Below are 26,025 nucleotides of genomic sequence, written 5' to 3'. Positions count from 1 at the left end.
TGTTGACTTTCTCAAAGAATAAGCTCTTTGTCTCATTGATTCTTTGTATTGTTTTCTTTGTTTCTATTTTGTTGATTTCAGCTCTCACTTTGATTATTTCCTACTGTCTAATTGTCTTGGGTGAGTTTGTTTCTTTTTGTTCTAAAGTTTTCAAAAGTTCTGTTAATTCACTAGTGTTGTGGTGTGGAACAATTCTGCATTCTGTCAATTATGTTTTAAATAAATGCTGATTGGTTCTTCCAAGGTAATGTTAAATAGCCCCACCCCATAATAAGTCAACCATTGGAAATGATACTCAAGCAGTTTCCTGAATCTATAGTTTGCTACTACAGGGTGATATTTTGCTATCTGATTTAAATGTAGATACTTTAATGTTTGAATAAGTAAAGAAGGCTTAGCCTTTTGGGGGATTACAAATTGCTCCTGAAAAAATACAAAGAAAATTCTATCAATTATTTAGGTTATAAAACAGATTTACAGAAAGTTAGACCACAAAAACTGCAAATTAGGAGAGACTGATTGCAGAAACTTAATGACTTCCAAAAACAGCTAGGAGGCATTTCCAGTCTGTGACCCACTATAGAAATAAAACCTGAGGACTGATTAACTTAAACAAAACATTAGATGATGACAGGGGCTTAAATAGTCCCAGGGAATTATCAACTGAAGCGAAGAGAGAATTGGTTTGATTGAAGAGAAGTTACAGGAGGCACATGTGGATCGTGCGGATCCGAATCTTAACTGCGTTCTGGTCATATTACTCTCCACATGTTCCCCTACAGGAATTTTAGTGCAGGGGGAAGATATTATCTTAGAATGGATCTTTCTTTACCACATATACCATGTAAAAATTAATCAATAGGATTTGATTGCCAATTTCAACAGTATGAACCCTTTCAGGTAATCTCTCAGTAAGGTTTCATAACCCATGCCATGGAGCGGCTTTCACCTGACAAATTATGGTTGCCATTTTCAATGTTATGAAACCTTTCAGCCAGCTTTTCATCACTGGTCTGTAAAGTCTGCATCATTTCTAAAAGTTTCTCAATCTTGGGCTGGAGAAATGGCTCAACGGTTAAGAGCACTGGCTGCTCCTCCAGAGGACCTGGGTTCAATTCCCAGCACCCACATGGCAGCTCACAACTGCCTGTAGCCTCAGCTCCCTGGAAGCTGACACCTTTACACCAATGCGCATAAAATAAGGTTAAAATAAATTAATAAAAAAGGTTCTCTTTCTTGACGCTGTTATCAAACCATGTCTTTAAGAATATAACATGAGCCGGGCGGTGGTGGCGCACGCCTTTAATCCCAGCACTCGGGAGGCAGAGGCAGGCGGATCTCTGTGAGTTCGAGACCAGTCTGGTCTACAAGAGCTAGTTCCAGGACAGGCTCCAAAACCACAGAGAAACCCTGTCTCGAAAAACAAAAAAAAAAAAAAAAAAAAAGAATATAACATGAATTATCAAACTAATAGGTGCTATGTCTATGAATGTACACATCCCAGGTAGGTCGTTTACTTCTTTCAGAGCTCCCTCCATATTAGGAATGCAAAGGTTATTAAATTCCTGGATGATAGTATTATCTGCCATTGTCTGTTGAAATCCTGGCTCAGATGAGAATTTTAAGGTGTAATAATGATGTGGACCAGTAGGTGTCACAGTTATACCACTAAAGCAGTTGAGACGCTGCACTCTGGGTTTATTCCAGTGTCAATAACGTGGGTTTTCTAAGCAGAACTCAAAACCAAACTGAATGATTATTTTTTTAATTTATTTATTTATTATTTATACAGTGATCTGTCTGCAGGCCAGAAGAGGGAACCAGATCAAACTACAGATGGTTGTGAGCCACCATGTGGTTGCTGGGAATTGAACTCAGATCCTCTGCAAGAGCAGCCAGTGCTCTTAACCTCTGAGCCATCTCTCCAGCCCCTATTTTTGGTTTTTTAAGGCAGGCTTTTTCTGTATCTCTGGAGTCTATCCTGGAACTAACTCTTTTTTTTTTAATGGTTCCTCATTATTTATTATGTTAGGAGTATACATTGAGCCCGCCACCATAGTATGGGCACGTGGCCATGCCCACTGCTATGTCACATTAAGAAAATAACTTTCAGCCGGGCGGTGGTGGCGCACGCCTTTAATCCCAGCACTCGGGAGGCAGAGGCAGGCGGATCTCTGTGAGTTCGAGACCAGCCTGGTCTACAAGAGCTAGTTCCAGGACAGGCTCCAAAACCACAGAGAAATCCTGTCTCGAAAAACAAAACAAAAAAAAAAAAAAAAGAAAATAACTTTCGAATTGCATTTGAACTGCAATAACACCATTCTGGAAGAAAAAATACCCCAAACCAATGCTGCATACACAAGAGAGGGCTCATAACTAGTCTGGAACTAGCTTAGCTCTTGTAGTCCAGGATGACCTCGGATTCACAGAGATCCACCCGCCTCTGCCTCTGCCTCTGGGATTAAAGGCGTGCGCCACCAGCGCCCGGCCTCTGGACGGATTTCTGTTAAAGAGATGCTGGGCCAGAGCAGCCCTGCAGTGCGTGTTCTCAGGCCACCTGAGCCCAGGGAAGCCAGGGTAGCTGTGTGGGAGCTGCATGCAGGGCTGGCAAGCAAGAACCACAGGACGCTCTGTGGGCGATTCCTGATGGCAGCAGCCATGGGCGCCACAGAAAGCTGCAAACTGGAGGTGGGCACGAGAGGAAGCTAAGTTGGGGAATGGGATTTCACCCAAACCCAGGTGGCTAAAAGGCCTCAGGCAAATGACCTTTTTTGTGAATTTGTATCCCAAACGTTAGGTGCCAAATGTAGCATGATTAATAAAAACCAGAGCTAGAAATTGGGGTTCAACTTGAAAGTCAGAAAAGCAAACTAGCCAGCCACTGACTCTTCTTACCTGTACCTCTGTCCGAAACGGCAATCCTGCCTCTAGGAATCTCAGAATGAGAATGAGTGAGAGCTGTCTCTCCCATTTTATAATCTTCTCCAGTTTCGGGATTAAAGTCGTGCACCACTGAGATTAAAGGCAAGCACCGTCCGGTTTCTATGGCAATTAGTATGGCTCCTGGGATTAAAGGTGTGTGTCTCCATTGCCTGGTTTGTAAGGCCGACCAGCGCAGCTGTTTTACTCTTTGATCTTCAGGCAAGCTTTATTTATTAAAATACAAATGAACTATCACTACACTTGAGATTCTTTGTTAAGATTAATTCTATTTAATTCCTGTATCAGTGTGCCTACATTCATGTGAGTACGATGCCCGTAGAGGCCAGAAGAGGGCGCATGGGTTCTGGGAACACAATCTGGACCTTTTAGGTGCAGAGCCCTGCGGGAGCCTGGATTGACTGGTGGATTCCACACCAAGCCCGCATCTCCTGGTGCGCCTGCCCTTCTCCAGCTTGTGAACTCCTATGTATCCCTCAGAACTCTCTAGAGCAGTGACTCTGAACTAGTGGACCACAAACTCTTGGGGGGGGGGGGGGATTGAATGACCCTTTCACAGGGGTCACATATCAGATATTTACATTAAGATTCACAATAAGCAAAAGTATAGTTATGAAGTAACAACAAAAATGCTTTTATGGTTGGGGTCACCACAGCATGAGGAACTGTATATAAGAGTCGCAGCGACAGGAAGGTTGAGAATCGCTGCTCTAGGGGTTCACCTACTTCTCCCTCCCTTTAGTGTGGGGAGTCAGAAGGCATGTTGCCCTGGAGAGGAAATGCATTACGGGTACCAGTACCCTTCCCTTCATGGTCTGGCTTTGGAAGACAGAACGGGAACATGGATTCCTTTTTATTTTGTTAGAAAAGTGTTTATTTAAAGAATACTAAAAGGTCCGGGCCTGTTGGAGAGGAGGGAGGAGTCTTGGCTCAGTCCAGCCTGAGCTGAGGGAGCAGAAGTGGGCGGGAGGGAAGGAGGTCCCGGAGCACCTTAGCAGCTGGTGAGGTACATCCCTGTGGGGACAGAGCAGGGCCTGGCGTGGGTTCCTTGCGTGGGCTCCTCTGCACTTGGCCTGAGAGCCCAGCCCTGCCCTGCAGCTACCTGTGGCGAATCTCCGCTTCACCAGGGACATGCGATAGCCGCCGCCCAGCAGCTCCAGGTCCAGACCGGACAGCGTGGTACCCTCACTGGTGAATTGCGCGGCCACCGGGCTGGGAGTACTGGGCCCTGACTGCGGCTGCCAGCTGGCGGACAGGTGGCCGGAGCCTGCGGAACCTGGGGTCAGGGACGCGCTCCCGCCGCAGGCCCTTAGCACTGCCCACCCTGTCCTGAGAACCCTGCTCAGGGATTCTTCAGGTGCGCCAGAGTATCCCCAGTTTTAACAAGTGCTGCCTACCCATGACTTCTCCCACGCAGCAGCCCTCATCATAGCTGTGACTCACCTCCTGTCTCACACACATCTGGAAGCTTCCACGTGAACCTCTTTTCCTCTGTGCTCCTGGTAGCAAGGGAAGATGGGTCAGCAGCAGAGTCACCTGTGTGGGACCTGTTAACCTACTGCCCAGCGGAGCCTCCTTTCCCCACCCATGCATAAGCTACAGTGTGGCACAGCTACACTTGTTTGTTGGCCTGTGCTCACAGCGGGACTGGGTGGCTCACCAGCTGGCAGCAGGCTGCAGACGCACGCTGGTCACCGGCTCTCCCACAGGCAGCAGGATTTGGACATTAGTGAGCGGCGTGGACACCGTGGTGGCGCCCGCACGGTAGCTGTACTCCACCGTGACCCGCGTGAGCGTGGGCCCGCACTGCCAGTGGGCGCTCATTTGCAGGGGCACTGACTCAGGCCCAGGGCGGGAGAACTAAGGATAAGAAGACAGAGGTGATTGGGCGACGTCGCCATGTCCCTCCCACGGGCTATGCAAGCACTCCACCTAGTCCAGTTCAAGCAATATGCAACCACTAGAACCACATGCAGTATTCCGCGTGGCCAGCAGGGAGCAGGAGAGCGCACAGTCGCCAGAAACCACTTGCTCACTTGCAGGATTCATGCGTCCAGGTCCCGCCCTGCCCCAGCACCCCACCTGGTAGCGCAGCAGCACCAGGTTGTAGTAGGAAGCGGTAGGGTTCTGCTCTGCCTGGTGTTGCAGGGCCTCTGTTAGCGCCGTCATGTTCAGCCAGAAGTCTTTCGTCTCTGGGTCACTCTGGGAGGGGTCACTGCAGAAATGGGGACAGAACATCTTCATCCCTCAGGAAATGCTCTCCCACTCCAGTCTGAGCTGCCGTGGGTGGGAGAGAGAAAGCCACCCGCCTCACATCACAGAGCAAAGGGCTGGAGGCACTGCAGGCATTTTAAGGCCCTGAGCCCTGGCAACTTCTCCCATCACCCATGCAAGGCACCTGAAGATCAAGTCAGCGTTGGGCTGAAAGTGTTCCACGGGCGCCGTGTGCACGAGCCGGAAGCTGAGGACGGGTGGGGGTGGGGTCCCACTGAACACTCGCACAATGCCGGCAGGAAAGGTCATGGTCAATTCTCCCGTGACTCGAGCCAGGCAGCTGGGGAGCCGGGGAAACACGGGATGTGGGATCTGGGCTCTGTGTTTCCCACTCTCTTGGTTCCCCTGGCACCCAAACCTCCAATGAAGCTCTAATTGTTCCCAGCACCCTCTCCCCAACTTCTTTCTCTTCCATCCCCGCCTGGCAGGGTGAACCCCCCACACCACACACAGTGTGGGCTAAGAAAAGTATCTTCCCTAGGTCCCTTTTCTCCTGGGCCACCAGGAATCTCAAACCAGAATAACTCGTGTTTTGAGCAACCCTAGCTTGGGTTTAGGGTCTAATGGTCCCTCTTCTTTGTGGTTTAATGTTAAGGTCTCCTTTTGTCAACCACAGGGATGGCAGGCCTGCTTCAAGGTCCCTAGTTCACCCCCAATGAGGAACCTCAGGGTTCCCTAGCCTCAATCAAATGCCCTCAGGTTAACCCTGCACTTGGCATCACTGTCCACGTGACAGCCTACCTGGGGCTGTGGCCACGGAAATAGGCATGAACATACTCAGTGAAGGCTGTGGCCACAGGCAGGGTGTCCTGGGACCCCAGGACCACAGGGCTGGGGCCACGGGAGATGCCTGTAGGAAGATGGGGGGTCAGAAGCAAGGCAAGCCTCACCCACTTAACCAGCATCCCAGAAAAGAGGACCCAAGGCCTCAAGGGGAGCTGCCCCTACAAACCATGCGCCATCTGAGTGGAGAAGCCAGGCCGATCCGGGCCGATGCTGGGGGCAGAAGATCCCAGAGGGGAGGGGCTTAGGGATCGGCACTGCAGGAAACGACAGGATCAGGGCTGTGAGCTGCCCAGAGCTACCCTACAGGGGCGGCCCCTTCCCAACAGAAACTGCCTCACCATGCCACCCACCAGGTCACCGTTGCTCCTGGTGAGCGGGCAGGACACTTTTCTGGACCGAGGTCTCCTGGGTGGTGCAGCTAGGCCCTCCCTGGGGGTGGAGTCAGCAGGCAGCGAGGAGTCTAGAAAGAGGACAGTGCAGGGCTGGCTCCAGCTGGGCGTTAGCCCTTAAGAAACAATGGGCTGAGGGCTTCTGGGTAAGAGCCCAGGGTGCAGCGGACAGGGGTGTGTGTCTGGGTGCGCGTCATTGCTGGCGGCTCAAGAGGTGGGTAAGCCACACCTGAGCCTCCATCACTCTGCTGTCACACCCCCTTGGCTCTGCCAGGAACCAGATTCTTTCCCATGGATGCCAGCTGCCCGCCAGTGTGACCAGGCCTCAGGTGGCAGTTGTGAGAGCCTGATGCGCTCTCGTCCCACCCTCCCAGCCACTTAGGCTCTCGGCCGGGTGTTTTCCCCACAGCCTGAGTGGGCGAGATGCCCATTTTGATGACATCTCCATTCAGCAGTGGCCCATAGGGTTCAGCCACGACTCCTTCAAACTCGGAGTCCACAGATGTCTTAGGCCCACCCATCCTTCCAGCACCCGACTGCCGCAGCTCACTCCCAGTCTCATGGCCAAAAGGAGACTCCAGCACCACACATGGCCAAGTCGACACCCACCTTTCTGACACAGGGCCTTTGCTTGACCATATGATGATCCCACCTAGGAAGGCCTCCACCTGGCACCCAGTCTACCAGGGACACCCGCTGGGCTCACCTGTGCCTGCCTCTGGTCCCCACGGGCCTGGCGAGGGTGCACGGGGAATTGGGCCCCTGGCCTCTGGGTGTTGCATCCTGCAGGTGGGTGGGCTCTGCGGGGTGCCCGGCCGGGGGACCCAGGACTCAGGGGATGGGTCGGGGGCAGCATGCGATGGAGAGTCCAGGCCTGAGTCTTCCACATTCTCAGGGGACGAGGAAGAGAAAGGGGATGGGCTGGATGTGAAGCCCAGGCTGCTGGAGCCTAGGAAGGGGCAGGGCCAGGGGCGTGGTCAGAATAGTCCACGCCCACATCCAGATGTTCCCCCCACATTAGCATACCCTCCACACGCCCATAGCCACGCCCCTCCAAACAAGGGCCCACCCACTGTGGGGCCCTGTCCAGCTCTCCCTCTACCCGTGAAGTCCTCGTGGTCAAAGGCTGACTCCAGCGGCGGCCCAAAGAGGCTCTTGGACAATGGTTCCTCCGAGGCCAGCGGCCTCTCAGCACAGCTGGGGACAGCGACAGGGGTGGGGCTGAGTCTGGCACCTGAGGCCTTCCATGGTCTTTCAGAGCACCCAGCCTGCATCACCCACTCAGCCCAGCGCAGCCTGCATCACCATGCTAAGACCAGGCTTTGAAGGCATTTTGACCCCATGTTTGGCGAGGCAGGGTCTCACTCTGCCCAGGCTCCTGAGCGCTGGGTGACATGCCAGTTTCATCCACAACTAAAGCCCCTAGAGTGTCCACAGGCCTCCCAGGCCTAGTGTCCAATAGCCTCGTAGTGAGGAAGCGGGAGGTGGGGCCCATCTGCTTGCAACAGTCATGTCCCCGCAAGACCCACCTGCCGGTCCGTGGGGCTGACTGAGGTCTCGGTGCCTTCCCAGAAGTGTCCCCTAGGACAGACAGAGCCTCTGTCACACCAGGCCCACGGCTGGATTTGTCAGACAGTGGCCCAAGGTGACAACATGGACAGAGGGGACAGCAGCGTGGGGTTCTAGTTCTGCCCCCGCTGCCCATTAGTCCCACAGTGAAGCTGTTCGGTGGAGGAGGAGCCCGAGGGTGCGCAATCCCAGTTCCCCGCCATCCAGGCCTGCTTCCCCTCCAAGGGCACCTTCTAACCCAGACAGGCCAGGCTACTCACGCGACGAGTGACGTTTCATGGTGCCCTGAGGAAAAAGGGAGAAACCGACCAACATGAGGCCCAGCTGCAGCCTGTTGGCCCTGGTATCCCTCACAGTCCCAGTTTCCCAGCTCACCCCTGGGCCTGGCGGGAGGATGAGGCTGCCTGCTGTGGCCCTGAGCTGGGCAGCTGCAGCCTCGGAGCTGCAGGCCGCGGTGCGGGGTGGGGCAGGCTTGATGTGAACGTAGAACTTTCTAGGCTCCTCGTCGTCAAAATCAGAGTCGCTAGAGGAGAATCGCGGGGGCTCGGCTGTGGGTGCACCTCTGTCAAGGAGCCAGTCTTGAATCTGAACACACTTCCCCACGCAGAGGTCCCTTTATGCTCAGGAAACTACCCGGGGAGTTTCTATACAGCCACTACAGTCCAACACTGATGCCCTTCCTCTAGGAAGCCCTCCTGGGTATCCCACCATAAAAGCCCACCTTGTCTGTCCATCTTTATTATGAAACAGGCTCTCTCTACATAGCCCCGGCTGGCCTGGAACTTACTGACTGGATTCACACTCCACGATTCACCAGTCTCTGCACCCCCACTGCCCAGCTCTCACCCCCCTTACACAGGACAAGGGCCTGGGCCTGACCCTCCCCAGGGGGTACACAGTCACAGACAGGATATTGTTGTGGGAGACATCAGGGCGCACAGTGAAGCCTTCCTCGTCCACCTCTGGAGGCACCTGGGGAGGCAGAGTCAGGTCCCTTAACGACCCTTTGTTTTGCCCCGTCAACTCCCACCAGAATATATTCCAGGATGTAGGTAAATCCAAGGGGAAATTGAGCCACGGTAGAGCTTTTAGTCCCTCACAGGGGGACCACAGAGGCCAGACCGGATTCTGAGCCCCACCCTGGGCCCCTCTGGCCTCCTCAGGCCTTGAAGAACAAGCCCTGCCCCCTCTCTGCCCCTCCCCCACAGTACTCACCCCCGAATCAGACTCCAGGAAGTCACTAGGGACAAAGGAACAGGGGTAAGTGTCTGGTGCCAGCAGAAGGCATGCCCACCATGTTGCCCAAGCTAGCCCATAGCCTGGAACCCTGGGGCTTCTTTGAGAATGTGAAGCCGGGTGGTGGTGGCACACGCCTTTAATCCCAGCACTCGGGAGGCAGAGGCAGGCGGATCTCTGTGAGTTTGAAGCCAGCCTGGTTTACAAGAGCTAGTTTCAGGACAGGCTCCATAGCCACTGAGAAACCTTGTCTCGGAAAATGGGAGAGAGAGAGAGAGAGAGAGAGAGAGAGAGAGAGAGAGAGAATGTGGGGATGTGGGGGGCATCTAGAGGGAGCTGTCAGAGATGGCCTCTAACAGCAGAGCAGATGAGAAGCTAGCCTTGGGAAAGGAAGGGACCACGTCCAACTTACGTTACAATGGGCCAAGCAGCTTCTGGCCCAGCCTAGGTGAAAGGAAGAATTCCAGACTAGTCTAGAGAATAGTTCTCTTAGGCTAGCCTGGGACAGAGGTTTTCTGGGCTAGCCCAGGCTGAAGTGATCTGGGCTGGTCTGACATAGGGAGAGTGCCACAGGGAACTTCTATGCTAGCTGGAGCAAGAGGCAGAATTTTGGGCTAGCCTGGACCAGGGTGGAGCAATTTCTCACACAGAGGCACGGGGCTCCCTCCGGCTCAGTCCTGGAAGACGGAAGGCCTTGGCTCCTCGGAGGCGTTTCATTGCTGTAGACAGAGGGAGGGCATGCTAACCTCTGGAAGGTTCTCCCCCTTTCTATACAGAACCCCCTTCCCACACCCCTGGTCTAGCCTGGGCATCCAGGCCCAGACGTACTTGCCTTCCTGCAGGGCAGCTGTGCTGTAGGCATCAAAGTCCAGAGGCCCTGGGGCAAAAAGAAAGGCATCTGAGGGGCAGAAGCTGCCTGGCAGGGATATCAGGGCACCAGGCTCCACAATGGGAGCCATGGAGGGTGTGAGGGGAACCTAGGAGCGGTAGACCCAGGCAGACTGGACAGCAAGCCGGCAAGGAGGAAGGCTTTCCTGGTCACCTGGGTCTGGGGACACAGTGTGCCAGCATTTAGGGGATTGTGATCTCCACTTCAGTGATGAGGCAGCGCTCAGAGACACGCGACTATAGTCTCCCGGCGAGCTGAGCTGTGAGCAAAGGACCCAAGCCCGCCCTTCCCTCGGCTCTCACAAGGGCATCATGTACGCAATGGTTCCTAGAGGAACCGCCGAGCTTCCCAGCAGCGCTCTCATGCTGCCTTCTCTTCGTGAGCTAGGGGACAGAGAACTGCCACCAGCCCATTTTTCCAAAGAAACCGATGGTCAGGGAGGCCCCGCTGTCACTCACCAGGCTTCTCGTGGCCGGTGCCCTTGCTCTCCGCAAACTTCCTGAGAAGCATGTCCACCGTCACATTTTCCACGTTCTGCTTAAATTCTTCGTGCACCTGGTAGGGGGCAGGGCATGAGGGGTGGGCCCTCGGCGGGCGGGGCAGGAGGGCGGGGCCTATCCTCACCTGCCCGATCTGCACGTGGGTGTCCTCCACGGAGTGCGCATAGGAGCCCAGCAAGGCCTTCATGTGCTGCAGGTGGGCCTCCTCCATGGCCTGAAAGCGCTGAGATGGGAAGGGCATGTGACCCAGGCTGACCAATCAGAGCAGTCCCGCTTCCAGCTCTGATCGGCTTAGGGAAGCATGAGACTCCGCATTCGGATTTTTGGGGTAAATTAAAAGCGCACCTCTGCCCCCAACCTCCCCGCCCCCATGTGCCTGCCTTTGGTCCTAGTACTGGTAGAGGCAGGAGGATCTCTGAGTTCGAGACCAGCCTAGTCTACATAGTGAGACCTGTCTCAAAAAAGAAAAATGGTCCTGCTGGATCAGAGACGCAGCTACTCTTTGCACACACACAAACACACAAACTCTGCCAGCCTAGGAATGAGGTCCCCAGAAACCAACGACCAACCGCAGAGATGACATCCTAATGACGCCATTGGAACGCCTGAATCCAGCCACTCCTGAAGCCCCTGCAGTAGCAAACCCACGGTGTGGAGTATTTGTTTACACTGATAAAGATGTGTCTATCAGGCACCTGATTGGTTTAATAAAGAGCTGAATGGCCAAGAGCTAGGCAGGAGAGGATAGGCGGGACTTCTGAGCAGAGAGAGGAACTTTGGGAAGAAAGGCAGGATTCCTCAGCAAGACGTGGAGACAGTAGCACATACAGAAGAGAGGAGAGGTAAAAAGCAACATGACGGACATAGATTAACAGACACGGGTTGACTTGAGTTATAAGAGCTAGCTGGGAACACCAAGGCCAAGGTCAAGCCTTTCATAATTAATAATAAGTCTCCGTGTCCATATTTGGGGACTGGTGGAGCAGTGACCCTGCTCTCAGGGGCCAATGCCCTCTGGAAAGGCAAACCCACCGTAAGGGGCAGAGCAGCCCCCGTCGCCATGTGCTATGGGAAACCCGTCGGCAGGGAGCCCATGCAGCCAGATACCCACACAAAAAGCCAGGCCCAGACTGCTAAAGACCTCCGAACAAGCTTAGATGCAAATTTTCAAAAATAAATAGTTTAAAAATAATACAGTCTTTAAAGAGAGAATAAAGTAATATAAAAAGAATACACAATGCGCAGGTGGAAAATACTCGGACACCTGGATCGGGCATGGTGTTTGGTTGAGTTTAAATTTTTTGAATGTTGATGAGCAAAGGGCAAACACTGCCAACAGACACCGCATTATAGAAAAAACTGCTAAATTAAACCAACCTATATATTTTGAGGATACTTTAACTTCAATTCCAACAACAAATCCATAAGTAAATCTGTTTAAATGAAAATTTCTTCTTTTTCTCAGAATGCCAAAGCTGGTGTTATATTTGATATATAGCCCAGAATGACACTGAATTCCTGATCCTCCTGCCTCGGACCCCTGGGATTGAGGACAGGGCACCCCTGCAGGGAGTGTGAGGACCAGCCACCACAGGGTGAGGATCTCACCAAGGCCGAGTCTAGCATCTTGGTCTCGAAGTCAGCCCGGGCAGAGTTGTACTTATCCACAGAGCGCCGCAGGCTGTCAGCTGCCTTCTTGCTTTTGGTTTCTGCCTGGGAATCATAGACAGAGGACCGAGTGAGTCGCCATAGGGACCATCGGGTGGCTTTACCACCCTGCCAAGCCATCTTCTGAAATCCAGGGGAGGTGGCCTCACAGTTTAGTGCCCAGCGCTGTGGGACCAACAAACCTTGTCCATCTCCTTCTGGCTGGTGTTCTCTCTGCGCAGCCGCTCCACGTCCATGCAGCGGCTCAGGTAATTCTCCCGAGACTTCGGCAAGAGCTGACCCACGCTGGCCAATACCTGCACTGCATCCACAGTGCCCAGAACTTCCTCCTTGCACTGTAGGTAGGGAAAAGCAGGGAAGGGCTTTGGGTCAGGGGTGGAGTGACAGCCTAGAATCCCCCAGTGAGGGGCAGGGCAGGGCACCTAAGCATGCTTTCCCAGTTTCATCCACACACACTCATAAGCTGCAAGTGGGTGCACAGGCCCATCTGGGGTCCTGAGCGCCCCAGGGCCCTGCATGCCTGCCAGGGCGGCCGCTACCTTCTTGTGGGTCTTGAGCTGCTCCTCGCCATAGCGCAGCACGTCCTTGAGGAGGTCGTGAAGTTTCCGCGTCAGCTCTAGGTGGCACAGCGCCAGCTTGTCTGAGGACACACGGAAGACCTCCCAGAGCGGGGCGAAGGTCCTGGGGACAGGCAGAGTCCAGAGTGTGTGATACCCCCGGGACCCTCACACAGCACAGGTGTCATTGCTGACAGGGAACTTGGCAGAAGTTGAGTTCTTCAGGTCCCGGGTTACCTTTACTAGGGTTCCCCACATACACCCAGCTGCACTCACCCCATTGGGGTGCCATTGCTGGCGAGCTTGGACAGCTTGGCCATGGCCTTCGAGTATGTCTCTTCGATGCTAGCCCTGCATTGGAAGAAGGACAAAGACAGGCAGATTCAAGTACCCTGAGACAGGCCTTTCTCTGCCTCAGTTTCCCCCATCTCTACACCTTGCTCTCAAAACAAAGTTTTGGAAACTGATTGGATAATTTTGTTTTTCCTTAAGCAATCTTTTTTAGTTTAGTTTTTTTTTTTTTAATGGTCTGTATATGTGGCCTAGGCGGGTCTCAAACTCGTGGTAGCTCTGCCTCAGCTCGCCCTAGTGCTGGGGTTATGGGGGGTACACCATCATGTCTTCATCACGCATGTTTCCACTTCTGATGCCAGGACTCAGAATTTTAACCCCTCTCATGAGTACGCAATCTCATTTTCAGAAGAGGAGGTAACAGACCCTGGAACACGGTGCATGCTGGTCAGTGAGATGGCCCAAGTCTAAGATCTACCTGAGTTCAGTCTCCAAAACCCACGTGTGAAAGGAATCAGCTTGACTAAGCTGTCCTCTGCCCGTCACGTGTGTGTCCTGGAATGAGCACCGACCCCTCCACAAAATAGAAAATAAAATAAAAATAAACAAATGCCTAGGTCATTTGATTCCTGGAGAGCCAGGAGATCTACACCCTGGATCCTTTCCTGAATACCAGTAAGGACCTTGTGAACCAGAGCCCAGGGTGGGCGTGTCCCACGCCTCACCTTTCCCTAATGAAATCAGCCAGTTCCTTGGTGGCCACAGGGCCCTGCTTCACACAATGGTAGAGGACCTCAAAGCCATGGTTTTTGTCACCCTGTAAGGGATGAGAGAAGAGATGTAGAAGGCAGAAAGGGACTCCAGGTTGCCTAGCAACAGAGACAGGCCTTCTGCGGAGAGGAGGTGAGACCTAACTGGATTGGCAGGCTGCACTTCTCCCCTAGCTAGTGGGAAGCCTGGGACTTTCACTGCATTTTTAAGGCTCCACCATCTCCTCCTGGGTGCCCCTTTATGTGCCCAGAGGTCGACATCACGGGTCTTCCTCTATAGCCCTCCGCCTGCCTCTTGCCCCCCTGCGCTATTACCTGTCCTGCCATGCCAGCTTTTTACATGGCTGCTGGGGCCTTGAACTCAGATCCGGTTACTTGTGATGCAAGTACTTTTCCAACCAAGTCAAAGCAGGACAAACCCAGGAAAGCCTTATGTCCGAATGTCCCTGCCACCGTTCCCATCCCCCACCCCAGATCCATGGTTCTCAGCGGCCAACACCCCAAAAGTCCTTAGTGTGTTCCTGCTTCCTCTCCTCAGCTCAGCTTCCTCCTGGCCCCAGCAGCTTCCCCACCTTCCACAGCCCCGTGGCTACTCAGAGCTCTCGCCTCCATCCCGCCAGAAGAATATATTATCTCTTCCAACCATAGTGCGCCGGCTACTTCGGGTGGTGGCTGCACCATCCTGAGCCCTTCTCTCTCTCTCTCTCTCTCTCTCTCTCTCTCTCTCTCTCTCTCTCTCTCTCGTACGACAAATGATGTCAATGAGCAGCAACTGCCACACAACGGCTTCACGGGCAAGATGTGTCTGGTACTCTGCTGGACACAAAGGCCTTCTGGGTTATAGCGAGGGCTCCACAGGCTCCCAATGAGCCCACCTGCCGCTGCTGGGGATCCTCCCGTGAGGCTGCACCAGGCACTGCCGCCCAGGCCATTATCTGGGGCTAACACAGAGTCAGCCACTGGCCGGTTTCCCAGACCTGGCAAACCCTCAGCACTGTCTGCCTTAGCGAAGTGGGCAAACAACAGAGGGTCTGAGGAGAGATGTCCAGAGCCTGTGTCTCTGATCAGAACTTCTGGGTGACAGCCAAAGAACACTTTATCACCGCTCCATACCCCTCTAGTGCCCGTGCATCCTCCATGGCTCCCCAGAGCTCTCCAGGCTTCTGACTCTGACTGGTCGCAAAGGACCTGGGCACCCCTAAGCATTGGGGTGTGGTTCAGGGTGGAGCCCCTGCCTAGAATCCCCCAGTGAGGGGCTGGGGGCGTGGCTCGGTGGATGGATATTTGAGGCACTGGCCTAGCAGAAAAGGAGTCTGATATCTCAGCCACACATCCATGTCCCAGAAGACAAAATTCTCATTCATTTGCTGAACCTCCTGAGAAAATGGAGGCTGGTTGACCAGCCCCTTCCTGAGGAGAACCTTTGAGCCAGTAGGACCCTGACTCAGGGCTGAGCCCTCGCAGCTGTGCTATCTTGGGGTGTGTATGGGAGGGAAGTTGAGGTGGCTTCTATTCTCTCCTCGCTCATTGACTTCTTCCCCCGTTTTCATACCACATGGAATATAAAACACCGGCAATCCCGTAGGAGTTACTGCCACTGCTCCCAAATGTGGCTGTCTTCTGGGCTGCCGCTGCAGTCCAGGGGTTCTAATGACAGCCCCGAGAACACCTCCCGGGGGGGTCACACAGCCATTCAGAGGCCTTGGGAGAATCTGAGCCCCGCAGGTGGCAAGGGACAGCTGGCCCTTTAAGAAAGCAGAGTCAAGTAAGAGGAGTCCCAGCTGGGGAGGGAGAATGGGAGGGAATGGGGCTTGTTGCTAGGGGCAACCGGTTGCTTAGCAACCAGCTACCACTTTGCAAACTGTGGGCCTACTGGGGAGGAAGGGACCTTTCAGCCTGATGCCTCCTAGACTCCAGACTCCCATTCTGGGGCTGCTTCTGCATCCTCGGTGGCTCCCCAGTTCGCTACCCAACTAACCAGGAGGGGACATTGGTCCTTGAGTGCCACCAAGTGTCGCACCTCTGAAATGGACTTAGGGTGTTTCTTGTGGTTGTAATAGCTTTTGCACATCCTAGAAACCGGCCTTCGGGGCTACTGCAAACAGGGTTGTGGGGAGCCCTGAGATGGGCTGAGCCGCACAATCTGCCTCCATGGTAACCCAGACTCCATTTGCAGCAGGCCTAGGTGGCCAAGAGGGCAGAGATTAGGGAGTCAATCTCCCTCCCACCAAAAAAAATATTTCCAAGATTAAAAAAAAAAAAAAAAAAAAAAAAGGCCTGGAATTTCCCTGCATGGCTTGCCCAGATCTGGGAAGTTCAGTTTGGTCCCAGGTGCAAGTGAGGCATGCTTTGGAACATGCCATTGTGGAAACATGTTACTCTGTAGCCCAGACTGGCCATCTTCCTGCCTCAGCCTCCCTAGGTCTGCGATCTCAGGTATGTACCCCACACCCAGCTTTGCACTGTCCTCAGACTTGCTGCTCAGTGTTACAGTTTGTGTTCCTTGGCAGGGATGTTTCAATTCTACTTCCAGCTGCCCAGGTCCCCCTTGACCATAAAAGTCCCTAAAGCCCTTTGGGAGCCTTCACCAAAATAAGAGCCCTGAAAATGAGAAGGAAGCAGAAGTAGCAGCAGGCCTTACCCAAAAATGCTCCCCAAAATATGACATCCTGCTGGCCTCCGTCTAGTATCTGTCTGAAAAGAGAGGTGAGTTTGAGGGTCTGAGTCATTGCTAGCAAGGGCCTGAACAGGGAAATTCCACCCTCCCTCCCTGTTGTAGGGAGGACTAAGGAAGTGAAGCCCAAGGCAGGAGCAGGTCAGACCACAAGAGATGGCCCAGCCTAGGCAACAGGACACTTATATCTCAGTCGTACGGAGCTAGGATGGAGGGGCCGTGGTGGGAGGGGCTTTAAGTGGGGTAGACGTTTGTGGGCAAGGACCGGAGTGGTAGTGAGTGAGCTGAATTCTAGACAGAACTGGTCTAGTCCATTTCAGAGGTAGGGAAACTGAGTCACTTCCCAAGAGGGGAAGTTACTTGCCAAGGTCAAACAACAAGAAGGGACAGTGGATTTTGCGGGACAGTGGGAAAGTCAAGGAATGATGTACTGGGTCCCCAGAGGGTCATGGACAGTTTCCCCTGCCCAGGTCAGGAGTTCCATGGGTCTCAACCACCCCTCGGAAGCCATCATTTACCTGGCTCCAAGTCACTCAGCTCTGTGCCTCAGTTTCTCCATCTGTAGGAGACAGAAAAGCCAGGAACAGTTTTGTTGGAGACTTCAGGTCACTTTGCGTGAGGTGGGGTGTGCAGAATCCTTGGCACATCAAGGCTGGGCTGTCACAGGAGCCGGGTCCTCATCCATAGTTGATGAGCTGCTGGGCTGCTTGGTGACAGCCCAGGCCCAGGAGGCCCAGCAACAGACTGGACAGGGCCAGCTGACCACAGGATCAGACTGTCCTAGCCCCACTTAGCCCTGAGCCTCAGTTTACCTAACACTAAAAGTTAGCTGTCCTTTGTTTTTTTGTTCCCTAGCCCAACCTGGCCTGGAACTATGGATCCTCCTGCCTCAGCCTCTAGAGTTCAGGGACTCAAGCTGCATGTCATTGCGCATGGCAGGTTCCCCCAGCGCAGTGCGAGAGGAGGAACACTGCAGGGACACGGCAGCAGATTCCTCCTGAGGCCCTCTACCCTCCCACCCCTGCTTGGGTGAGGCTTCCAGAAGGTCCTCTGCAGGGAGGAAAGCCCCAAATGGCCAGACTGTGGCTTGTCTTTGTTTCACTGGATTCTATACCCCAGCTGCCCTCGAGCTCATGTCTATCCTCCTGCCTCAGTCTCCCAAGCACTGCAGCGACAGCCTGGAGCCTCTACACCACCGTCCTCCTGTGGCCTGGTGGCTGTGGGATCCAGCCAGCCTGAATCCCTAAAATGTGCTGAAGGACAGGGACCCAGCCCCTACACCTGCCACCTGCATGGTAACGTGGCCACCCCTGCGGCCAGGCCCTCACCCGCACAAGCCTGGGAGCCACAGGGGAGGTGGTGGCCATCTGCGATAGGCCAGATAAACTGCTGCCAGGTTGAAGAGGCTCTTGGGTAATGGGTTAATGGGTTCCGGTCCCGGAAGTCATCCGTGTTACCAGACCTCCCCCATCTCCCCTCCGCCACATGCAAGCCACTGAGGAGTCACACCTGCAGTCCCCACCCCACACACACCAACTCACACCACCAGCCATCCCAACCCATGTCAGACACCATCTCTCACGGCCACAGCTGCCCACCTGGCTGCCCGAAACGCCACCCAGTACCCCTTGAAAGGCTGACCTGGGGTGGCAGGAGGCGGTACCAAAGATGGGCCCTGATGCTGCCACCTGGCCTAGGAAGTGACAGCTATTGCTGACCCCAGACCTGAGCCCACAGCTGTGGGACACCTTCCTGTTCTGAGGTGACAAAGATGGGTGGTGGGGTCAAACTCACCGATGGGCACCGCGGGGGGGAGGCAGGGCCCCTGGGGCACAGGGTAAACACCGGGAGGCTACAGGCCCCGACACTTCCGACACTTCCGCCAGCCCTGAGTGGAGGCCCCTGTGTCTGGAGGAGGACAGGAAGCCTGGCCCGCCCTGCGCCCTGCTTGCCACCCAACCGTCACCTCCCCGCCCAGCACCCCTGGGACCTCCCCAAAGCCACAGGCAGCACGTGGGAGGGTGGGGCTGAGAGAGCAGGTGGGGCGACAGGATTATTCCCAGAGACACACTAATGAGAATAAGATGACTACCCAAGAGGGGGGACTGAGACTTGAAGATGCCCAGAGCCTCTCCCTCAGACAGGGAAACTCAAACATTTTCTACAACGACTTCAGAACCAACAGATGAAGTCTGTTTTAGACAAGGTCTCCTGTACAGCCCAGGCTGGCCTTGAATTCACTATGCTGCAGATGAAGATGGAAGACAACTCCTGGTCCTCCCCCCCCCCCCCCAGGTGCAGGGTCAACCACCACGCCTGGCTTCTGAGTACAGTGCCCCCATCCCCATGTGCTTGGGGTCATTTTGTTTTTTTACTAATGAGATTTGAAAAGAAGCTAAACCACTTCCAAAACCCCTAAAAATATTGTGGACCTAAGACAGTTTTCCTAATGTAACCCAGAGCTCCCTGGCCTCTGCAACATCAGAAGGAGGCCCAGAGAGTGACAGACATTTGCTGGGCATCACACAGCTGCCCCCCGACACACACACACACCAATTCCCCAAAACCCGGGGCCTGGGTGTGCACGGAGGGCAGGCACGGCTGGGTCAGAGCTGGCACTCTGGATTTTGGATGTGGGCTGGCAGTGCCCACAGCCCTTGACCCCCTCTGTGTCCCCAGCACTCCATGCGGAGCCGAGGCCCCTGTACCAGCCCTTGGCTGTCATTTCATCCAGTACACACACATTGAGCATCACTGTGTACTCCAGTCCACCGTGCCACTGATTCTGGTCACACCCTTCAAAGACATCCATTTTCTCGTCAGCTGTGACCCCATTTAGTGAGCGCAATATCATAATTAATATCACCAGGAGAGGGTGTTTACAGCGCGCTCCCTCCTACCGGCCCCTCTGATCTTCCCACGGGGTTTCAGCCAGTTGGAGCACACCAATTTGGGGGTGTCAGGCTTCCTGTCTAGGGCTCACCTCACTGTCCTGCAAGGGACAGGGGTTAAATGCCTGGCTTCCCACCTGGGACCTGGCCGAGGAACCGGCTGGGCCCTGGTGTAGGTGGTGGTATGTGGGTCAGGGTGTGACCCAGGCAGCCACACCGGTGGGACCGGGGTGATGGAGGCCAGGTCTTGATTGCAGGCGGGTCCTGTCTTATGGTCACATGGGAACTATCCTGTCCTGGCCCTAGCTTCCTCCAGGAAGGCCAGACTGTGCGCATCAATAAATGTCATGGTTTGTTTTTGTTTATGCTTTTTTTTTTTATGAGGCAGAATCTGGCTATGTAGTCCAGGCTGGCCACAAGCTGCAGATCTTCCTTCTGGCTCAGTCTCCCCAGGACAGGAATGACCCTGCCAGGCTAAACCCATTTTAAAGGGCCCAAAACTGAGTCTCCCCTAACCTTCGGCCAAAGACTGGGATCCCCATCTGGCAAAAATGGGGTGTACGTGTTGGGAATCTGAGACTGACAGTCCCCTCAACCTCTACATTCCAAAGAGGAGACTGAGGGTCAGGGAGGTGTTGTCACCTGCCCAAGGTCACCATGAAACAAGTCCCACAATGCTGCTGGCAGACAAGCGGAGGGGCTGCCACCCCCGACCTCCTCTGCACCCCATCCTCAGTTACCTCGAATAATTCTGTCCCTGGGAGCAGATGCAGGCCGCCCCTCTCACAGAGCGCGGGAGTCCCCGGTGCGGGCTCTAGGCCTCTCCAGGCCCCGATTGTCAGGGAGCGGACCCCAGTTTCCCGCGGCCCCACAGCACTGGCCCTGCAGAGCCCCCACCTATCTGACAAGCCCGAGGCGGGTGCAATAGGAGGGAGGTGAGAATGGGGACCACATGAGCAGCGAGGGAGGTGGCCCCCACCTCAGGGCCTGGGAGCTCAGGGATGAAGACCCGGAGAAAGGATTTGGGGGTCCTCAGGGTCCCCGTTTCCCAATCCTGGATTGAGGGGGGCACCAGTGGAGCGGCGCCCCGCCTTCTGCAGAGGGCACCTGCTTTGGGGTCGGATCAGGATGAAGGCTGCGCCCGCATCCCGCGTCCCTGCGTCCCGCGCCCCGCGCCCGGGGGACACTCACCCCGCGCCGCCGCCACCTGCGTGCTCCAGACCCGCGGCCGGCCCTCCCCGCGCGTTGCGGAGCGCGCCTCTGGCCCCGCCCATAGGTGTGGTCTGGAGGAGCTCCGCCCCGTGGAGCTTCACAAGCCCTGCGCTGGTTGGCTGAGCCGCACCACTCACCCGCCGGCTAATACACGGTTTAAAGTGACAGGAGAGAGGCTCCTACTTCCCTGCACCGGCAGGTTCCGCGGGAGGGAGGGAGGGGAGATGAAAGCAAGGAGCAGCATTTATTGAGAACCTGCTCTGTGCTGGGCTCATGGCAAAGCCCTTCCAAGGCCGTGAGGTAATATTTAATATTGAGCCCCATTTTACAAAGGAACTGAGAGGGTTGGAGTTGTTTTGGAGGTCACACGCCACTCCAGTCCATCCATTCATACCACACGTCATTCATTAGCTTATTCAGGATGTTCTAGTGACAGAACTCAGCACTACACAAGAGCTACATATCCACCCTACCCCCATAAGACAGTTTTTAGAGACTTAGGACTCCCTAGCCTGGACTCCATTTCAACCTTCCATTCAGGGACACAGGCTGCCTGACTAGTCCCAGGACTACTGAGCCACCAGCTTCTCCTGTCCCATGGGCCTGGGGACGCCTGGAAAGCTAAGTGCTCCTTCATCCCCAGTGCGTATCCCTGCAGCCTTGGACCTCAGATACCTTCAGGTCAGTCCCAGCCTGCCACTGCCCCACCTCTCACTTAGACCCATCTACTGCTCTCTCCCCCAAATGATGCTGGGTTTCCATGGCAACCATGCACACTTAAACATGACTTTAGGGCTTGTGAGAAGGCTCAGCAAGCACAGGTGCTTGTGGCAAAGCCAGGGTTTGATCCCCACGGTGGGCGAGAAGGGGACCTGCATGGTGTCCTCTGAACTCCTCGTGTGCACACAAGCAGCAGCTGTCGGCTAAAACTGTAAAGATCAAGCCTGTGCCTGGCGAGTCGGCAGCAGCAGCTCTCCTCGCGTGAGCCCACACGGACACTCACATGCTCCAAGGGTGCTTTGTCTGCCCCACGAGCCCGTGTGGCATTCAGTCTTTGAGTCATGTTCAGTTTTCTGGGGTTTGAAAACGCAAAAGCATCAGACTTTTTTTTTTAATATTTATTTATTTATTTTGTATACAATATTCTGTCTGTGTGCATGTCTGCAGGCCAGAAGAGGGCACCAGACCTCTTTACAGATGGTTGTGAGCCACCATGTGGTTGCCGGGAATTGAACTCAGGACCTTTGGAAGAGCAGGCAATGCTCTTAACCTCTGAGCCATCTCTCCAGCCCCAGCATCAGACGTTTTAAAATATATATTAGTGTGTGCCTGCACGCATCAGAGTCGGGTGGAACGTGCATTGGATCCACCGCACCTGCCGCTGACGGGGCATTGCTGCTAATGCCGTCCTGGACTCAAGATTCGGTGCTTCAGGCTCCCAGGCAGCTCCATTACAGCCGTGTGCCCGGTGTGCCCGACAGCCGCCTGAATCTGCTACATGACTCAGTTGTTTTTTTTTTTTTTTCCGAGACAGGGTTTCTCTGTGGTTTTGGAGCCTGTCCTGGAACTAGCTCTTGTAGACCCGACTGGTCTCGAACTCACAGAGACCCGCCTGCCTCTGCCTCCCGAGTGCTGGGATTAAAGGCGTGCGCCACCACCGCCCGGCCATGACTCAGTTTTATTCCTGTCTATGAAGTCAGGACAGATGAGAGTCTCCCTAGTGTGCTCTATCAGGAGGAAAACTGTGCACATGTGCGTCTCTCTGCGCATGTGACCGTGTGCATGTGTGTGCACATGCAATGGTGCATGTGTGCATGTGACCATGTGCATGCATGTGATTGTGTACGTGCAGTGCATGTGCATGTGTGCACATGCATGTGTGTGTGAACCATTTATACATACCTCTCAATGTGTGAGCTTAGCTTTTTTGTCAACATGACACAAACCTGGGAAGTGCCCTCAAAGAAGAGGCCTCCACCAAGCTGTCCTGTGGACGTGTCTGTGGGCAGTTTCTTGACTGATGACGGCTCACTGTGGGCTATTCCACCCCCGGGGCACTCCCCATGGCCGCCGCTTCAGTTCCTGCCTCCAGGCTCCTGCATGAACTATTGGCCTGCTTGATGGGCTGGAAATGAAGTACAGTCCCCCATTGCTTTGTATCAGGGTGTTCAACACAATAAAATAGTTTGCCATAGAGCCCTAAGTCCGAATCAGTCTGAACGAGAATGGGTTCAGATTCAGAATGTTCCCCCAAAGGGCAATATAAAAGAGAACTTCCCGCCTGGATCCCAGCACTTCAGAGGCTAGCCTGGGCTCCCATACTCAAAACTGAAGGCTCAGAGGTGGCCAGAGGATTCGGCCATCATCAGTGGGTGAGTCTACCAATAACTCCAGTTTAAGATGATTGACACATTAGAAGGCGAGCCTTTAGTTGGGGGGAGGGGTCATCCCAGCTCCCTTTCCTGGCCTCTGCAGTTTTGCTCTCCCATTTCAAGGGTTAACAAAGTATGACCTGGGTGACCCTGGTCTGAGCCCCAAACGCCAGGCCCTTGTGCATCTCCACACGTCCCATTCTCCTCAGGGAGGTTGCTCTTGCAGGATACGCCCAGCACCCACGGTTTTCCTTTCATTCTGTTTTTGGGAATAAGCTGGGATTGAGGGGGTTTGCGAGCACACACAGCAGCTGTTCTACAATGAGCCACGCCCCCCACCGCCAGCTCCCCTTTGATTGGTCATTTCCTTGCTGTTAACTCTTCCCGCTCCAAAGCCACCTGGGGAGGCTTTTCTCCCGCCCAGCACTAGACCCCGGGAAGGTGCCTGGTGTGGGCTCCGCCCTTAGCGTCAGGCCGGGAACCCCGGGGAATCCGGCGCCTCACACAACCATCAGGCGAGGTGTGACCGCATTCACACGCCCGCCCCTCCTGGCAGACCTGGGCAGGGGCAAGGGAGAGGCGGGAGGTAAGGCTAGGGGGCGGCGGCTAAGACCCAGGGAGGCAACGCAGCAGCCTCAGGAATGCGCAAGGCAGGGAAGGAACACCTTGACACAAGACAGGAGACCCCAAAGCCTCCCCAGCCCCCGCGCGAGCACACAGGATCTCTTGCTCAACCTGGGGACCAGCAAGCCTGGGCATTCTCCTGCCTCCGCACCCCGTGTTGGGATTACAGAGATGTGCCTTCAAGAGCATCTTTTTATCAGGGTTCTGGGAATCAAACTCAGGTTCTCAGGCTTGTGAGTGAAACGCTTTTCCCGTGGAGCCATTTCGCCCGCTCCACAAATGCCTCTCTTGCTCCCCCGCTCCCCATTTCAGACAATCTCACCAGGTAGCCCAGGCTGGCCTTAATGTCGATATCCTCCCGCCTCATCTTCCTGGGGCACAGTGAAGGCACTTTGCCACCCATGGCCAAGCCTCTACTCTGTCTCTATCCTTCCTTTCCTCCCTTCCCCTCCCCTCCCCGGCCACAGCCTCCATTCCCTGGCGCCCTGAGCTGTCAGCCTGGCCTCGTGCCCCCTGGCGTCCACTCGGGGTTCAAGTTGGGGCCCCGCATGGTGTTTCCAGTGCGCAATCAGACAGCCGTGGAGGGAGGTACAAACGGAGGGGAAGGAGTGATCCAAAGGAGAGGGAGGATAAGGTAAGGCCTGCTGGGAGGAAGACCTAAGGAGGAGACGGCCACCCAGCCCACCAGCCCTAGCAAGCCAAGCCTTGGCCTGGGTTTGACAAAGGGGGATATGGTCTCATGTCTATCACTGCGCGGCCATGTCTTCTGTGCGCCAACGGTCTGGCCGGGTGAAACCCCATCTCTTCAGAAGACCTGGTCAGTTACTGGGGCGGCAACCACTGCAGGGTGCTGGACAGTGACCACACAGCCTAAGAGAAAATAGATACCCAGCTTCTTGGGGGGCTAAGGCAGGAGGATGATCAGTTTGAAGACAATGCAGACAGCACAGCCAGTCTCCACAGCAGCAGAGGAGTTCAGTCAGGGGGAGTGGGCGCATAGCCCCCAGGCCCAGGGCTCAGTTGCAGTAGGGGAGTGGGCGCATAGCCCCCAGGCCCAGGGCTCAGCATCAGGCACCACATGAGCACACTAAAGTAACAAAAAAAAATTTTTTTTATTTTGAGACTGGTGCTTTCTATGCGAACCTGGTTGTCCTGAACAGCAGGGATCCACCTGCCTCCTGCTGAAAGTGCACACAAAGTAGGCCCGGTGGGACACGTCTTTAATCCCAGCACTCGGGAGGCAGAGGCAAGTGGATCTCTGTGAGTTCAAGGCCAGCCTGGTCTACACAGAGAAATTCTAAAAGTAAAAAAAGAAAAAAGCTGCACTCCCCATCTGCCCTGGTGGACTTCAGTATTGGAGGTGTCCTCAAGTGCACAGCCGCTGAACAGCAGCCGCTGGGTTATAAGCAGCTGCTCCTTGTCTCTAGTGAGGTCACCAAGCACCGTCTAGGTGGCACCGCCTAGGCGGCAGCTGTTTCCCATGCCTGGGTCCCAGCTGTGGCTTTCTTTACTTTGGGAGGCTCTTTGGAAGTCCAGTTGGAGGTTGGTGGTTGTGGAAACACAACCTTTGTGTGTTATCTGTTCCTTCCTGTACACTCCTTTCTGGGTAGCCATGAACTGAGTGGCTCTGCCATGCCTGAACACTGGAAGCCTGAACAAACCTCCTTCCCTGCAGTTGTCTGGACTAGGGGGCTGAACTCAGCTGACAGTGCTCAGAGCGGCACTGGAAGGCTGTGGCCCACAGGAACAAGCCTGGCACCCCAGCAGCTGGGGGGTGGAGGCAGATGGATCAGGAGGTGAGGGTTTACATAGTGTCAGCTTTCCTGAGCAAGTGCTGAAGGCTGGACTGGTGAGGTCTAGGCCTTAGACTCTCGGGGATGAGGGGTACATTCAGGGTGAACACTGGGATGGCGCTGACGGCTCTTCTTGGGGCCCAGGATTCCTGCCCTGTGGATTCTGCTGGCAATGGGTGGCTCAGTTGCTGCAAGGTGAACTCAAGGTCATGGTGTGCCACAGCTGCAGCCTCTCCTGAGCTCTGCTGCTTGTGCGACCATGTGGGCCCTGGACTCCATGACCACAGCCCAGACCTTTGATCCCCGAGGGCCATCCCTGCTGCTGACACACAGGCTGCAGCAGCCCAGTCCCCAGAAGGCTGTTTGTGCTCCATCACAGCTGAGACGTCCGGTCCCACAAACTTCGTGCTGATTGAAGTGACCACCTACAGGGAATGAGCCCCCAAAGCCACTACAGTACGAAAAAACAAACAAACAAACAAACAACCCAGGGCTGACAAATCAGGTCCGAGGCTAAGAGCACTGGCTGCTCTGGGAGAGGACCGGATCTCCACTACCCTTCCAGGACTCCAGTTCCAGCCTTGTGGGCA

General features: G+C 54.7%; 1 protein-coding gene across 6 annotated transcripts; it reads right to left on the bottom strand.

Moving 5' to 3' along the window:
* Nucleotides 1-3,801: 3,801 nt before the first annotated feature.
* Nucleotides 3,802-20,692, bottom strand: Fcho1 (FCH and mu domain containing endocytic adaptor 1). 6 transcript variants are annotated; one of them, XM_041675109.1, is made up of 28 exons: nucleotides 20,626-20,692; nucleotides 17,062-17,102; nucleotides 16,511-16,563; nucleotides 13,825-13,916; nucleotides 13,085-13,159; nucleotides 12,791-12,932; nucleotides 12,434-12,586; nucleotides 12,192-12,296; nucleotides 10,708-10,806; nucleotides 10,542-10,638; nucleotides 10,027-10,071; nucleotides 9,841-9,913; nucleotides 9,174-9,198; nucleotides 8,873-8,930; nucleotides 8,334-8,512; nucleotides 8,219-8,243; nucleotides 7,919-7,970; nucleotides 7,492-7,586; nucleotides 7,096-7,338; nucleotides 6,339-6,460; nucleotides 6,167-6,254; nucleotides 5,956-6,064; nucleotides 5,339-5,494; nucleotides 5,023-5,155; nucleotides 4,601-4,800; nucleotides 4,384-4,439; nucleotides 4,043-4,207; nucleotides 3,802-3,954 (listed from the first exon to the last, which is right to left on the bottom strand). In XM_041675109.1, the coding sequence occupies exons 3-28, from the start codon at nucleotides 16,535-16,537 to the stop codon at nucleotides 3,932-3,934; spliced, it is 2,637 nt and encodes an 878-aa protein (XP_041531043.1). In that variant the 5' UTR covers nucleotides 16,538-16,563; nucleotides 17,062-17,102; nucleotides 20,626-20,692; the 3' UTR covers nucleotides 3,802-3,931. The 6 variants fall into 6 exon arrangements, with proteins under 6 accessions (XP_041531043.1, XP_041531049.1, XP_041531048.1 ...); XM_041675115.1 differs by having other exon boundaries at nucleotides 6,351-6,460; XM_041675114.1 differs by having other exon boundaries at nucleotides 16,511-16,559; nucleotides 20,626-20,662.
* Nucleotides 20,693-26,025: the final 5,333 nt, after the last annotated feature.

Source organism: Microtus oregoni, unplaced genomic scaffold (genome assembly GCF_018167655.1).
Source record: "Microtus oregoni isolate MIOR12 unplaced genomic scaffold, Mior012 000025F_ref0000491, whole genome shotgun sequence".
Lineage (NCBI taxonomy): Eukaryota > Metazoa > Chordata > Mammalia > Rodentia > Cricetidae > Microtus > Microtus oregoni.
The sequence above is the reverse complement of the archived record's forward strand: the minus strand, read 5'-3'. Positions and strand labels throughout refer to the sequence as shown.